General features: G+C 39.3%; 1 protein-coding gene across 1 annotated transcript in view; it reads right to left on the bottom strand.

The window, feature by feature from the left end:
- Positions 1-17,299, bottom strand: part of MALRD1 (MAM and LDL receptor class A domain containing 1) — a gene marked incomplete at both ends in the record, with an annotated part of 616,248 nt that overhangs the window by 416,179 nt on the left and 182,770 nt on the right. Inside the window, one exon of the mRNA XM_081103892.1 lies at positions 15,775-15,862. Coding sequence (XP_080960018.1) covers positions 15,775-15,862 — 88 coding nt within the window. The remainder of the gene's footprint in view (positions 1-15,774; positions 15,863-17,299) is intronic.

The raw sequence follows: 17,299 nt of genomic DNA, 5'->3' as shown, positions 1-17,299 counted from the left end.
GAAACTATACAGAGAACACTGAATAGATAAGAGGCCTAAGAACAGAGCTTAGAATATCAGCAGGAACCAAAGGAGTCCAGAATCTGGATTAGGAACTAGAGTCTAGGTCTGATTAAACCTTCTAGTCCATCATGTAAATGAACTTTGTTCTTCCACTGCTACAATGAATCTAATATCTCCTCATCTTTGATTCACACATCCTCACATATTCAAGATTCAAGGTTGCAAAGAGACCCACACCAGAAGTATTCATTTAGGAGTATTTAAACAATCAAAGAAATAATTTCTGAAATTACAGAATTTAGAAGAAATTTATAGAAGTTAATTTGTACAGTAAATTATTTAATAAACATTTGTTAATAGCATCCCTATGTCATGTATATAGTAGGTGCAATAGATTTAAAGTCAAATATGCAATCACTACAATAAAATAGTTTATAGACTAGTGGATAAGGAAAATTTTTCATTACAGTCCCATAGCATAAGTTTATGATAGAGATTATCACTCATTTAGCTCATTTGCATATATATAAAAAATTTTACATTTTTTGCATCATTATGTCATTAACTATGTTAATATTGTGAGGTACTTAGAATAGTAACTGTATATCATGAGCAACATGTAGGTCCTTTTATTTCTTATTTTTTAAATTTATCATTATTGTTGAAAGTATTACAGATGTGCTTCTTTTTTCCCCATTGAGCCCCTCCATTCCATAACCTTCCCTCGCAAGCCTTCACCTCCTTATTGTCTATAGGCTATACATAAGTGCCTCTAAATTCCCTGGTTAATCTCTCTCCCTCCCTTCCCTCCACCCCCACATTCCCTCTGAGATTCCTTACTTTGCTCCATGCTTCCATATCTCTGGATCTATTTTGTTTATCAGTTTATTTTGTTCATTAGATTCCATATATGAGTGAGATCATGTGATACTTATTTTTCTCTGACTGGCTTATTTCACTTAGCATAATACTCTCCTTGCCCTTCCATGCTGTCTCAAAAGGTAAGAGGATCCTTCTTTTTTTACTGCTGCATAGTATTCCATGGTGTAAATGTATCACAGGTATTTTTATCCACTCATCTGCTGATGGGCACTTGGACTGTTTCCAGATCTTGGCTATTGTAGATTGTGCTGCTATGAACATAGGGGTGCATACATTCTTTCTGATTGGTGTTTCGTGTTTCTTAGGATATATTCCTAGAAGTGGGTTTACTGGGACTTCCATTTTTAATTTTTTAAGAAAACACCATACAGTTTCCATAGTGGCTGCACTAGTTTGCATTCCCACCAGCAGTGTACTAGTTTTCCCTTTTATCCACATACTTGTCAGCACTTTTCATTTGTTGATTTGTTGATGATAGCCATTCTGACAGGTGTGAGGTGATACCTCATTGTCGTTTTATATTTGCATCTCTTTGATGATAAGTGACCTTGAACATTTTTGATTTGGAGGATATAAACAAGTGGAAGAACATATCGTGTTCATGTATTAGTAGAATCAACATCATCAAAATGTCCATACTACCCAAGGCAAGCTATAGATTCAATGCAATCCCCATTAAAATACCAGTGGCATATTTCACAGATCTAGAACAAACACTCCAAAAATTTATATGGAACCAAATAGACCTTGAATAGCTGCAGCAACCATGAGAAAGAAGAACAAAGTTGGAGTGATCACAATACTATATATCAAGTTATACTACAAAGCCACTGTAATCAAAACAGCCCAGTACTGGCACAAGAACAGGCATATAGGTCAATGGAACAGGACAAAGAGCCCAGAAATTGACCCAAGCCATTATGTTCAATTAATATTTGACAAAGAAGGCAAGAGTGAACAATGTAGTAATGACAGTGTCTTCAACAAATGGTGTTGGGGGAATTGGGCAGGTACATGCCAAAAAAAAAAAGAAAAAGAAATGAGACTTACAACACACACACAAGAATAAATTTAATATGGATAAAAGACTTAAATATAAGTTGTGAAACCATAAAAATCTTAGAAGAAACCCATAGGCAACAAAATCTCAGACATCTCTTGTAGTCATATATTTGTGGATACATCTCCTAGGGCAAGGGAAACTAAAGAGAAAATAAACCAATGGGACTACATCAAAATAAAAAACTTCTGCACAGCAAATGAAACCACCAACATAATGTAAAGGAAGCCCACTGTATGGGAGAACATATTTGCCAATGGTACATCTGATAAGGGATTCATTTCCAAAATATATAAGGAACTCATATAACTTAACAAAAGTAAGACAAATAATCCAATTAAAAACTGGCAAAGGACCTTAATGGACACTTCTCCAAAGGAACCATATTGATGGCCAAGAGACATCTGGAAAATGCTCAGTTACTTTTATTTTTTAAATCCCCACCAGATGATACGCTTTTTGATTTTAGAGGGGGAGAGAGATTAGAGATAAAGATAGAGATACATAGAGATAGCGATAGGGATAGAGAATCATTTGATTGCCTTCTTCATGTGTCTCAACTAGGGATTGAACCCAAGGCTAAGTATGTGGAATCGAACCTACAACCTTTAGGTATACGGAAGATGCTCCAATCAATTGAGCCACACTGGCCAGGGCCTATTTAGGTCCTTTCTAAATAAACTGCTTTTTAGATTTGAACTTTAGATGAATGGAATCATTCTGCATTTTTTATTCAACATTGTGCATTAATCCATCCATGGTCATGTGTGTTCTTATAGTAAGTTATTTTGACTGTTGTATAATATTTCATTATATCAATATATTACATTTTCAGCCTTTAATGGTTTTTGAAGTAGATTCGGTTTGAGGTTTTGTTTATTTGTTTCAACATTTCTCCTGCCGGATCTAGTAGTGAAACTGCTTGGTCATAGAGTATGCACAACTTCAACTGGATAATGCCAAACTGTTTCTAAAGTAATTGCATGAATTTCTATCTCTCAGCAATGCAAATTTTGGTTGCATTACACCAGTGATGGCGAACCTATGACACACGTGTCAGAGGTGACACACGAACTCATTTTTTTGGTTGATTTATCTTTGTTAAATGGCATTTAAATATATAAAATAAATATCAAAAATATAAGTCTTTGTTTTACTATGGTTGCAAATATCAAAAAATTTCTATATGTGACACGGCACCAGAGTTAAGTTAGGGTTTTTCAAAATGCTGACACGCCGAGCTCAAAAGGTTTGCCATCACTGCATTACACACTCATTCTCCATTAATATATTTAGACATACCTATATGTTTTCCATTGTCTTTATTACCTTTTGCATATCTGTCCTTGTTGAGTTCAGTTTGTCACTTTCTAATGTTCACGTTTATATAGTTCATTTTGTAGAGCCAAACATTCTGGTGCAGTAAAGTCATTGCTTAATTTTGAATGTTTTCTCTGAAACCCTTTTCTCACTCTCATTCCTGAGTTTCATTGTGTTCTAGGCTAAGTTATAATTTCTCAGAACTTTGAATATAATATTCAAATGTCTTCTGACCTACCTCTTGCTGTTGTGAAATCAGCTATCAGTCTAATTAAGGTTTTTATAATTATATTTTAATCTCTGACTGCTTTTAACATAATTTCTTTTCATATGTATTTTTCTAATTCATTTCCATGAGTCTAGACTTGGAATAATAATAATAATTGTTATTATTATTATTGTTATTATTATATTTTCAGGAGGTTCACTAGGCTTCTTTTTAAATTTATTTTTATTTAAGTATAGTTGGTATACAATGTTATATTGGTTATAGTAGTTTCGGGTATACCATGTAGTGATTCTACATTTTCATAACTTATAATGTAATCTTCCATCTGATTCTTAAATCCACGTGTTACAATAATTTTTTAGCAAATATACTTTGAATATTGCTAATAGCATCCCATCAATATTCTTTTTCACTCTCTGGAATTACATTATTTTTTATGATCTATCCTTCAAATAAATCTACCTTTCCCATTTCCCTTCTCTATATCTATATGCTGCACCTTGAAATGTTCTCATAGCTATTTTCCATTTGACTAATTCCAATATTGATATAGTCTTTCAGTTATTTAACTTATCCACTGAGATTTTTATTTCATTGATTTTATTTCTCATATCAAGAAAGCCAACTGAATATCTTTTCAAAATTTTCTGGGTTTTTTTTTGTTTTGTTTTTTTTTAACAATGTCATTTCATTTTCTTAAGGCTTGAAATCTTTTACTATTTTAAATTATTTATTTACTACTTTTCTATTTCTGTATAACAAACTTCTACAAACCTTAGAAGTTTAACCTAATTTCTGTGAGTGTAAAACCAGAAAAGGTTTAGCTTGGTGGGTTGTTACAATGTCAGCCAAGGCTACAGTCTTCTGAAGGCTTGACTATCCCTGGAAGATCTATTTCCTTTGGGGCTTGCTCACATGGCTGGAGAGTTAGTGTTACTGTTGGCAGGAAGTCTTGGTTCCTGGAATTTTTCCACAATCCTTCTTGAGTATCCCTTTGACTTGGCATCTGGCTTCCCTCAGAGTGAATGATCCATGAGAAGGCACTAGAAGCGTAGCTTTGGAAATCACATAGAGTCATTGCCACAGGGGGCATCGGTAACACAGGTCAGTCCTACTCAGTCTGAGAGAGGATGGTATACAGGGCATGATACCAAGATTAGGAATCACTGGGGGCTATTTTGGAAGACAGCTACCATAATTTACCATGCTTGATTTTTCTGTGAGGATCCTTTATCACCTAGTTTGTAGAAGAATCCTTCTAGATAAACTTTGAGTTGTTTCTCTGAAACCCCACTGGCACCTCAGCCCTCGGTGTTATATCCCTTATGGTCCTCCTTTCCCTTTTCCTCCCTCTCATCCACCCCTTACTCTGTTACTCCCTAACTCTGGCAGTCACATTACGCCTTCTGTTCAATTTTTAAACACTCCCTTTGTTTCTCTCACCTAGGGATTTCTCTTTTCTAAGCTCAGCTTAACATTTTAATAACTGGATGTTATCTGCTATCTTGGACATTTCTTGTTATATGTGATACTGTAATTTTCAGATCATCTAATCTTCCATCAGTTTTCAGATCTTCTTATTTTCCATCTTATTAAAACCAGTAGCTTAACTGCATCTGTGGGCTAATTACAATTTAAGGTAGCAAACCGTTCCCCTTAGGGTGAAATCATGGGCATGAGTGATGTCTTAGCAGAAGGAGGTTGATGAGATGATGCTCGTGAGAAGTAGATACAACTCATTTCCCATCTTGGAAATGATCCAGAATGATAAGTAAATAGGCCATTATTCTAAAAAAAGAAATTGTAAGGTTCTGAAATTATTTGTCCTTTTCTCATTACTTTTTTATTTTTTTTAATCTTGTTGAAAATATTAACATAGGCCCTTCTCCCCCTCCCCCCCAATTAACCTCCTTCCGACTGCTCCCATCTCCTCCACTCCTAGGCCCTCACCACCCCATACTCTTTGTTATTCCACCAGAATGATCTTAAAAACCAAATAAGCCAAATATGTTTGTATTTGAGAGCACCAAAAAAAACACCAAATTGAGAAAAGTGTTTCTTATTCTAGAGCCAAACTTTGGAAATGGTGGTGTTTGTAAGTGGGAATTATAGCTGTTTCCTTAGGATTTTCCATGTAGCAGTAACACAGAGTCCAGAAACATGGTTTAGCCAGGACATCATTTGAAGATAAGGCAAGGCAAGCACTGCAAGGTTCCTGATGCTACATAATACCACACTCTGGATAGCTTAAACAACAAACACCTCTTTCTCACAGTTCCAGAGGCTGGGAGTCCAAGATTAGGTTGCCAGCTTGGTTGGGTTCTTAGTGAGGGCTCTATTCCTAGTATGTCTTCACATGGCCTTCTTTGGTGCAAGCAGACAGAGATATATCTTGACTTTTCACTTCTTATTAGCACACTCATCTCATCATGAGAGAGGCACTATTTATGACCTAACCAAACCCTAATTATTTCTCACATTCCAATGGCATCAAATTAGAGGTTAAGGCTTCAATATGTGAGTATTGGGGTGACACAAACATTTAGCTCACAGCAGAGATTGTTGTTATTATTACTAGAGGCCCGGTGCATGAAATTTGTGCATGGGGGTGGGGGGGGTCCCTTAGCCCAGGATGCACCCTCCGGCAATCCAGGACTGCTGGCTCCTAAACGCTTGCCTGCCTGCCTGCCTCATTGCCCCTAACCACTCACCTGCCTGCCTGATCACCCCTATCCACTCTGCCTGCCTGCCTGATCACCCCTAATCCCTCTGCCTGCCTGCCTCATCACCCCTATCCACTCTGCCTGCCTGCCTCATCACCCCTAACCGCCTCTGCCTCGGCCCCCGCTGTGGTGGCTTCATCTGGAAGGACATCCGGAAGGACGTCTGGAAGGTCGTTTGGCTGTCCAGTCTAATTAGCATATTATCCTTTTATTATTATCGATTATCACTAATTATTTGCCTAGAATTGCAAAGAAAGACTAAAGTTGGTAGCAATGATAGAGTTAACTCTCCAAACAAAAAACACTAAAAGCTTTGTAGATGAAACAAAATTGCAAAGGCAAAATGCAAATGACTAAGTCTGCTCTCACTAAGAATCAGAGATTTGTCTGGTTGATATGATCTTCCTCTACATCCCTAAGCTGTAGGCAAACATAACCACTTGCACACCTGTCATTTGAGGGCAATGACTCAGGCTCCAGATGGAGTCAATGTTCTAACTCCATGCTCTGTGACTTCCTTGAACAAATATGATATACTTCATGCTACACTAATAAAATCTCTTTGATAGAACAGATACTCCAACTTGTTTTATTTTAGACTTCCTCATTCCAGTCATTCCCACAATTGTAATTAAGCAATAAAATTTATATTTCAACATTCCTAGTTCTTGATAAAGTATTACCAGCTTCAGACATGTCATAATTATGTGAATGACTTGACTGATATGTACAATTGTTCTTTATCTATCTCTAGGTAACAGTGCACATGTTTTACTGTGACTTCTGATATAAAGAAATATGTGTAATTTGAAAATCTAAAGTCTACTTGAAATTTAAGCATAGTAAATCTGCAGAAAATTTTTTAAAAATGAAATATGTATAGCTCCAGGGTAAAGCATACATTTTTCCTATTGCACTTAATATAATAACTTAGAGTTACCCACAAGCTGAAACAACTACATTTAACATGCTTATACTAAAGTGTCTGTGTTAAGTCTACTTCTTGGGAGAGTGTGTTTTATGAAAACATAGCTATTCTCTGACTATGATTTGTAACAATTTTAATTCAAACATTTGTAGTGCCTTTTTTTTCTGTTTCCAATAGAAAATCAGCTCTGGCTGAAATATTTTTGCTTTAATACATGCATTCAATACAATTTTCCATTTTTAAAGACATTATATTATAAAAGTGACTATAATTAAGCTCAAGTATCAGTTGAATAATTTTCAAGCTAAAATCTAAATATTTTATAATTGCTCTTCATTTTTGGACTTTAGCAATTTCTTCAATTAAAAGATGACAAAATTTAAAAGTTTCAAATTATGTTAGTTATTTGTCCATTCCTAGAAACAATAACAATACTAAGTTCAATGGGCCTTTGGCTTTGGGATATTTTTTTCCCTTGGTGCATATAACTCACTTTATGAGACTACACCAAAGATGTTAAAACCAGAATATTTAAGATTGCAATTACTGAATCTCAAATTTCTTAATTTTTGCCTTTCTTATTATTTTGTATTATTTCAAAGTCAATATTTCCTTTAGAAAATATAGAACAAAAGAGAACCTCAAAATAAAGTGCTTTTAAGTATTTTATTGCTCTGAGAAAAATATATAGACACACCAAAGAACTTAGTATTATAACATGAAAAGCTGTAGGTGATATCTTAAAACTACTCAGACTTTTTCTTTGCCATGTTATTCATGCTAAAGCAAACTGCTCTTTGTAGAAAGAAGGGAAACTTGAACAAGCATACTATATAATAAAAGGGTAATATGCAAATAGACCAAACAGCAGAATGAACAGAATGCCTGTGGCCCCTTGCCCTTCCAAGCCCCCGCCCCCAGCAGGCACCCCCACCCCAATAAGGGGTGGGGCTGGCCAGAAAATTGCCCATGGCCCCTCCCCCCGCCAGCCCCGACCCCAATTGGCCCCCCACCTCAGATGGCCCCCATTGGGGCGGAACAGCTGGAGCCCAATAGTGCATGAATTGGTGCACCGGGCCTCTAGTTTAGAAATAAAACTGGTAAGAAATTAAGACTAATGTAGAGGAATGCCAAAATTCCAATCAACTCACTCAGTTCAACAACAAAAAGCCATTCAGCAGATGGGGGAGAACATACAAAATATTGTTGTTAAGCCTCTTATAAGTATTTTCCATACTTTCTCAATTTTAAGGTATCATCAATTAGAAGATATGCCACTGACTTATTAGCAACTTCCCTGAGGAAAATAAAACACTAGATATCTTGAATAGTGAAATTCTTTCTATTAATTAATACTTCTAGTAGCTAAATTCAAATATACATATTGAATTCTGAAATTTTAAATTAAATGAAAAATGGATAGGTAATTGCTTAATTGTTTTTTCTATCTATAAGCAGTATGTTGTGATACCAGACAGTCATGGCTTTATTTTTCCAAATAACCCAGCTACCTCACCAATAATCTTTGCTGTTTGGAAGTAAACTTGTATGTGTTCTGATGAAGAAAACATGCTTTTTGCTTTTCTTGTGTTGAAAAAAAATAATGTGAAACAGATACTTCCTTTGGGTTACTGATTTTTAAATCTGAATGTCTGGCAACAATTCTAGCTTAATAATGTACTCTGAAGGTCAGATTCAAGGTGAGGGGGAAGCTATTGAAATTTGCCATTATTCCCCATCATTATCCACTCTGGGAATGGACATCATCATCATACTCTGATGCAAAGAATAATAGGATTCTATTATATGGTTAAGTTTGCCTACTTTCCCTAGAAATGTAATTAATCTTGCCTAAACATATTTTCTCAAGTATCTTCCTGGATCAGTTTTTGAATAAGAACCTATATAATCAAAGTATTGAAACAAAGGAAGAATGAACCATAGCTGGGAATGGATTTGAAAATTAAGTTCAAAACAACCAGAAGTTAGAAAATAAGAAAGAGTTGACATTGAAGAACAAATGATGCTCTAAGATGAAGTGAAAAGAAACTAAATTTATGACATAAACACTATTGGAGAAAAATTAATAAAAGTTTGCAGTGAAAAAGCTTACTATTAGAGTCAACAATTTTGAATCAGGGTCATGGCAGAGGTAATGGAAAAAACAGAACAGATGTGAGAAATATTTTGGAGTTGGAGTCAGCTAGGTTTGCAAGTGAGCCAGTTTAAGAAGAAAGGCAAAGGATTCAGTGGAATTCCAGGCCCTGGTTGATAGAGAATACTGATATTGTTAAAAGAAAGGACAGTATGGGAGAAAGAGGTTGATTTTGAGGAAATACATAAAAATAAAATAAACTTTTTAATCACTTTTAGTATAACATTAAAGTTATAGGTAATGTACAAATCCATTCTTTAAAGATTAGGTCAATATTTTGTGTTTGTGTATATGTTTTTTAGTTTTTATTTGTTTTATTAAGTAAGGAGAAAAATGCTATAGATAATAAGTTTATACTTAAAGCAAATCAATCCCTGTAAATAAACCTACACGTAATGATCCCACCTCAGCAAACATGATATCACAAATGAAATAGTTCATCAAGAATAATTCTTTTATTAAGAGCCTAATTTTTATCTTATGGCAAGATTACATCAAATTCCTTTATGAAAGCTATGGCTATAACAGGCTTTGTGGTTTTAACCCAAAGTTGCTTTTGTTATAAAGCCAACATTAAAACCACACGGTTCAGACAGTTTTTAGAATTCCATATTTTTCTTCTGAAACTTGAACCAGAATATCAGGACTAATGATCTGTAACCGATATTTCACATCTCTGCCTTTGTTTCTGGCAGCTCTTCTCACTCCACCTCGGGACCATCAGCCACAGAATATATTCAACAGGATAATTGGAACTACAACCGTGTCAGTGGTGACTGGTGTTTGTTCTCATTCTTTGTTGTTCTCTGCTGCCTGGGTCACAGGGTTTTTCTCCCTAATCTCAGAGTAGGAGGAGATTTGGGAAAATCTCTGGCCATGGACATCAGTCAAGCTAAGGTGAAAATCTCATTCCTGCCCTCAACTGTAAACTCTCCTCAAGGTCACTTGTGTTCCTTAAGTTTAATTTTGCACATCTGTAAAATTGAAATTGTATTCTTTTCATTTCTAGGTTAGTAGATTTAATGACCATTATAATAATAGCAGTTAACATTATGTTCCAAAGAAGCAGACATCATATTCTGCCACTTTATCATAGCAGGTTATCTCCTTCTCAGTTTGCTCCATAAAATTGAGATAACAAACGCATCAACCCTATATTCAACATTCAAAATCCATTCACCAACAATGAACCAGACACTATTCTAGACGCTTAAAAGGTTATGGAATTGTGTGAGATGATACATAGGTGGGTTGCATTATTGTGCCATTTTATATTCTCCATTCTTGCCAAGCTCCTGCCAGTGGAGACTACTTCCCTGTAACAATTTTAGGCTTGTCCGCATGACTTGCTCTGACCAATGGACACAAGCAGACATGATGCATACCATGTCCCAGTAGAAGTTGTAAGTATGCTCTCTTTTTCCCACCCTCTTCCTTGACAACAGAATGGGTCATATAGGGACTTGGTCCTTCAGACTTGGACCAGATACACAGGACACACAGAACAGAGCTACATAGCTTATAGCTACATAGAATGTTGCAGAACTATAAACAATAAATACATGGTTTTGATGTTGTTGTATACTAATCAACACTGAAAAACAAGAAATAAATGCTTGAGATTGGAAGTCAAGGAAAACTGACTGACATGACATAGTATCTTGCATATAGAAGTACTTTATATTTTAGCAATAATAATAAACTAAAATCCTATCTAATAAAAGAGAAACATGGTAATTAGCCAAAACTTCGCTACCCTTCCCATTGGCTAATCTGGGAGATATGCAAATTAACTGCCAACCAAGATGGCGGCCGGCAGCCAGGCAGCTGAAGCAAACAGGGAGGCTTGCTTGCTCCAGTGACAGAGAAAGCCAACATTCCCCACCTGCTGCTGCTGGGCTCTGAGCTGCTCTTTAAGAAACATTGTTACAAATAGAGAAGCTAAACAATACCCCAGAAACCTGCTTTCAGTCAGCCAGAATCTCAGAGTTGGCGTCGCAACAAAGTTTCAAATACAGAAGGTAAACAAAGCACAGAAACCTGCTTTCAGCAGTCAAGATCTGAGCTAAAGCCGGCTCTCAGCTCCAGTGACAGCCATAGAACGTAAATAAATCCCAGAATTAAAAAAAAGGAAAAAAAAGAGAGGCTGGGAGCTTCAATCACCCGCCAGCTTGAAAAAGGCCCTCAGCCCCTCACCCAGACTGGCCAGGCACCCCCGTGGGGACCCCCACCCTGAAGGGGGTGTGACCAGCTGCAAACAGCCATCATCCCCTCACCCAGGCTGGCCAGGCACCCAAGCGGGACCCCTACCCTGAAGGGGGTGTGACCAGCTGCAAACAGCCATCATCCCCTCACCCAGGCTGGCCAGGCACCCAAGCGGGACCCCCACCCTGATCCAGGACACCCTTCAGGGCAAACCAGCCGGCCCCCACCCGTGCACCAGGCCTCTATCCAATATAGTAAAATGGTAATATGCCTCCCAGCACCGGGATCAGCGGAGCAGCAAGGCCTCCAGGCCTGGGATGAGCGGAGCCACAAGGTCTCCTGAATCCGGGATCAGCGGAGCCACGAGGCCTCCTAGCACCGGAATCAGCGAAGCAGCAAGGCCTCACTGCCCCTGTGTCAAGCGGAGCCACCAGGCCTCCCAGCACCAGGATCAGCGGAGCAGCGAGGCCTCCTAGCACTGGGATCAGCGGAGCCACGAGGCCTCCTGGCCCTTGGAGCAGCATGACAGGGGGCAACGCCCAAACCCCCTGATCGCCCTGTGGCTCTGTGTGTGACAGGGGGCGGGGCCACAACTTCCCTATCCACTCTGCTCTGTTCGTGAAAGGGGAAGGCGCCCCAAGCCCCTGATCGGCCCTGCTCTGTGCCTGATAGTGGGGAGTTCCCCAACCCCTTGATCTGCCCTGCTCTATGTGTGACAGGGTGCAGTGCCCCAATCCCCCCATGGGCCGTGCTCTGTGTGTGACGGGGTGGAGCCGCAACCTCCCCATCGGCCCTGCCCTGAGTGTGACAGGGGGGAGTGCCCCAAACCCCTGATTGGCCCTGCTCTGTGGGTGACAGGGGGCGGCGTCCCAACCTCCCCATCGACCCTGCCTTGAGTGTGACAGGGGGCGGTGCCCCAACCCCCCAATCGGCCCTACCCTGAGCATGACTGAGGGTGGCATCACAACCTCCTGATCTGCCCTGCTCTGTGCATGACAGGGGGCGGTGCCCCAACTCCCCAATTGGCCCTGCTCTGAGCCCGACCAGGGGCTGTGTGGCAGGAACCTAGGGATTGGGCCTGCCCTCTGCCACCCGGGAGTGGGCCTAAGCCAGCAGATCGTTATCTCCCGAGGGGTCCCAGACTGTGAGAGGGCACAAGTGGGGCTGATGGACACCACCCCCCCCCCCCCCCCCGCCAGTACACAAATTTTTGTGTACCGGGCCTCTAGTCTATATACATGAAAGGCTAATATGCAAAGTGTCCCCTCGGAAATTCGACTGGGAGACTGGGAATTCGATCGCTCACTATGACGTGTGCTGGCCACCAGGGGGCAGCATGGAACGAGGGAAGGAAGGCCCCAGCCAGCAGCCAGAGGCCCCAATCAGCCCTGATTGCTGGCCAGGCCTAGGGACGCTACCCATGCATGAATTTCGTGCACCGGGCCTTTGGTGTATAATAATAGTATACAAACACTTAAAATTATATAGACATCTTTCTATCCACCCATCTAACCAACAAATATTTATTGAGAACTACATGTGTATATGCCAGATACTATTTAGGCTGCTGGAGATAAAGCAGTGAACAGGAAAAATTTATGCTCTCATAAAGATGACATTATTATGGGGGAAAGTAGAAATTTAAGTATAAGAGGGAGAGATGTTATAAAAAAAATTAACAGGGAAAGGAGATAGAAAATATCAGATATGGAAGAGATCTGTGTGTCTGTAATTGTGTAGTGTTCAGAGATAGCTTTACTAAGGGAGACACCTTTGAGCAGAGATTAAAAAGAAGTAAAAAAGGGAGTCCAGGGGATATCTGGGGCAAGAGGGAAAAGCAGGTGTAAAAGGGGTGGGGTAGTCAAGGATTAGTTAAGAGGTCTTATAACTGAGAGAAGTTAGAGGCACTCTGGTGAAAGGTGAAGTCAGAGAGGAATAAGGGAGCCAGTCATTTATTCCTTGAAAGCTATTGGAAGAAGTTCAGCGTTTTTTGCTCCAAAAGAGATAGGATGGTCCTGGGAAAACATGACATTATCTATGTTTTAAAAAGTCATTCTGGCTGCTGTTTTGAGGATAGTTTATATGGCTTAAGGGTAAAAGCAGGCAGATCACTTAAAAAGCAATTGTAATAATCCAATCAGAGACTGAAAGCTTGAATCAAGGGGAGAACAGTGAGAGCCATGAGAAGTAGTGAACTCTGGATATATCTGAAGCTAGTGGCTGACCAGATTTGTTAATGAGGAATGCGTAACTAGAAATAAACATATTTGTTGAGATAGAGAGGCACGGAAGAAGGGCAAAATTGAGGGGCAAGTGGTAATAAAGAATTTACTTTTAGACATTGAGAGTTAGGGTAAACTTGTTCAATTCTGATTTTCTTCTTGCTGGCCTTCCAGAGAGGGATTTGGCTTTCTGCCAAGTCTATGGGAACCACTGCACAGAGTGGTTATGGTAATTAATCCTTCCAGAATGATGAGGTGAAGGATCAAAGCTGTGTCCCCTTGTTACAAGGAAAATAATTGGAGCCCAGCCCTCTGATTATGTCTGGGGAGGGGCTGGTGCTCTACTGCCCAATAATGTTATGCTGACAGAGCAGGGATGCCATTGAGCTTTCAGCACATGGCAATGCTTTCTACGTGGATTTTTGCTATTGCTTTTTAAATACCCAGCCTCTGATCATGCAAAAAAAAAATAATATTGTGCTCTCCCTTGTCACCTATTTTAAGAGCCTCCAGCCTCACTGTCAAAATCATCCTCCAAGAACTTGATATCCATTCCGACTGGATCAGTAAGCACAGACTAGAATGAGTTTCCACTGGGGTGTGTTTGTTTTAGGTGTTTCCCTAGCTATCTTTGAGATTCCTATAAGAAATCTAAATTGAAATGTTGAGTAGGTGGTTAGCATATAAGTCTACAGTTCAAGGAAAATGTTGAGAATACAGATATACAGGGTGGGGCAAAAATAGGTTTACAGTTGTGAGTATATGAAACAGAGTTTTTCTTGTATTATTATTTATTAACTAGAGGCCCAGTGCATGAATTCATGCATGGATGGGGTCCGGCTGGCCCAGCCCCAATCAGGGCAGATTGGGGCCGGGTCTGTTGGAAGGAGGAGATGATGGGAGGTTGGCCTACCAGCCCGCCCCGATTAGGCCCAATCTGGGCCAGGTCTGCTGAGGAGAGGAGCAGAGGGCAATTGGCTGGCGGGCCCCGCCCCCAATTGGGGTGGGTGGCCGATTGGGGGTAGGGCCAGCCATGGGGTGGGGCTGTGGGCGGTGGGCCAACCAGCCCCGCCCCCAAGTGAGGTAGAGGGGGGCCGATTGGGGGCCAGTAGCCTGGGGAGGGGCCATGGGTGGTTGGCTGGCCAGCTCTGCCCCTGATCAGAGTGGGGGAAGAGCTGACTGGGGGTAGGGACTGTGGGCCGATCAGGGTGGTGGGGGCCGGCCAGGGGGACAGGCTGCAGGAGATTGGCTGGCCAGCCCCGCCCCTTATGGTGGTGGTGGGGCAATCAGGGGTGGGGCCAGCCAGGGGGAGGGGCTGCAGGCCAATTGGAGTGGTGTGGGCCCATTGAGTGTGGGGCTGGCCGGTGGGGAGGGGCTACAGGAGATTGGCCGGTAGCCCCCCCCCCGCCCCGCCCAATCCAGCCCGTGTGCTGGCCACAGTGGACGTCATAGCTACCGGTCAGTCTAGTTGTTACGACATTCTGGTAGCTGGTTTTTTATATAGAGAGATTATTGTACTATTTTCCAGACAAACAATTATATGGTTTGAAAATAGTCATATATTAAAATATGCATGAGTTCATTAATGGAAAATCTACAACATGGAGAGAAAATAATTGAAACCAATCCTTAGGAAAATATAAGGTGTAGCCTGAGAATAAAACATCTCTGAAGGTAACTGAGAGGTTAATAAAGTCTCCAAAACATTGTAATTACAAGGCAAACAATTTGGTTACTAAAACCCCTCAAATATAATCAAATTACAGTTTAACTTCAGACATGATTTCCTAGTATTTTTCATGTGATGAGACATGAACACAACTGACCCAAACCTTTTTACCATTTTCACAAAGATTTTAAGGATAATTACTAGCAAAGATTTACAATAATCTCTTCCAGGGTTAATATATTTGAGAGTATACAATTGAGGGTATTTTGGAATATTTGTTGAAATGAAATGCTGATTTCATTGGGCAATACATACTGTTGGCGGGCTTTTCAGTAAACAGGTTTGAAAATAGTCATATATTAAAATATTCTTTCTTACCAGGATAGAGGGTACAGTCCATAAAAGACAAATCATCAATTGCAATGTCTCCCGTGAAGCCATCTCCCACTGAAGCCTCCACCAAAATCTAAGAAAAATAGAAGAAATTTATTGTCATTCTAAAGGAAACTAATTTATGAAATCCAATAGCTGAAAAAGAATTCAGAATTTACCTAAAGAAAACTCTCTTCTGAACCATTAAGAAATATTTTACTTAATGCCTTATGAAGACATTAAGAGTATTCATAAGTAGCATCTTGCCTCTACCTGAATAATCCCAGTCACAAGAAGCTCCTCACTGCCCTGAGCCTATGGAAGCCAAGAAGCCCATGTCAGATTGATATCTACTTCCCTATAATTTTCTACCACTATTTCTATACTTGCCCTATTTTCCTTTGGTCCTTTAAGTATTTGAAGGCAAATTATTGTCCCCTTTTCCCACCTTTGCCCTAAAGTTCAAATGTTTCCAAGTTAGACTTCTTCATCCTTTGAGAAATCCAATTTGCTGCCAGAGGTACTTGCTAGAATGTACATATTAAAGAGCTTTAAATTTTTTCTCACAACGACCTTATTCTGTAACAATTTATGAAACTGGCTAATCGTTATTAGATCTCCTTCTGAACCACATTAATCACAGTGAACCCAGATGACATCTGTGCTTTCACAGGAGCTGCAATTCCACCAAAAATCTAGTAAAACGTGAAATACTGACAAACCACTGCAGTGTATGGCAGATTGTGATTAGGGCTGAGAGTTACTGTAATGGAATTAATCATGATAAATTATTTTAATACTTATGCAAATATGTTGAATACTTACTAGGAATCCAGCTATAATTTAATAAAAATGAACTTCAAGTAAACTCAAACTGTAAAAACATGTTCTCTTTTTCCACTATTAGATGAATATATGTTTCTATTTCATTTTTCCTCACAAATGATATATGTGGGAGTAGAAATTTTAGTTCATTTTTTTAAATTATAAAAATTGAAAGTTATCTCATATATTGTTTATTGATTAGTTTATTGTTTTAGTTAAAGTTTTAAAAGGTCAAATTAATGACCTCAAGCCTCTTGACATCTTCTTCCAACTTCCCAGTCTTTCTTGAGAACTACCAGATTTCCTCCCTGATTTGTTGCTAAGGGACTTAATGTGGGAAAGGTTGATGCATCTACAAATGGATAAATATAGTCCACCTGATACTGCTAGAGGAACATTTGACAGTGGTATGCAGGAAGTGTCCCACTGCTTTACAAAGGCTCACATCAAATATAAAAGGCACTCTCCTTTTTACCACCAGCAGGATTCAAAGAAATTAATAGGCAGATAAAAATACTTTGTACAAAATCATACAACTATTCTAATAAACAAAAAGAATTGAGCAGTACATACTGTTAAAATATATTGTTGTTTTGTAGAAAATAAGACTGAAGTTGGGTAAACAAGAGGAAAAAGTTATAAGAAAAGACCAATTAATTACTAATACATTTCTTGGATCATTCTGTATCTATCTCACTTCCGTACC

This window comes from Myotis nattereri (genome assembly GCF_964212035.1).
Source record: "Myotis nattereri genome assembly, chromosome: 1".
NCBI lineage: Eukaryota > Metazoa > Chordata > Mammalia > Chiroptera > Vespertilionidae > Myotis > Myotis nattereri.
The sequence above is the reverse complement of the archived record's forward strand: the minus strand, read 5'-3'. Positions and strand labels throughout refer to the sequence as shown.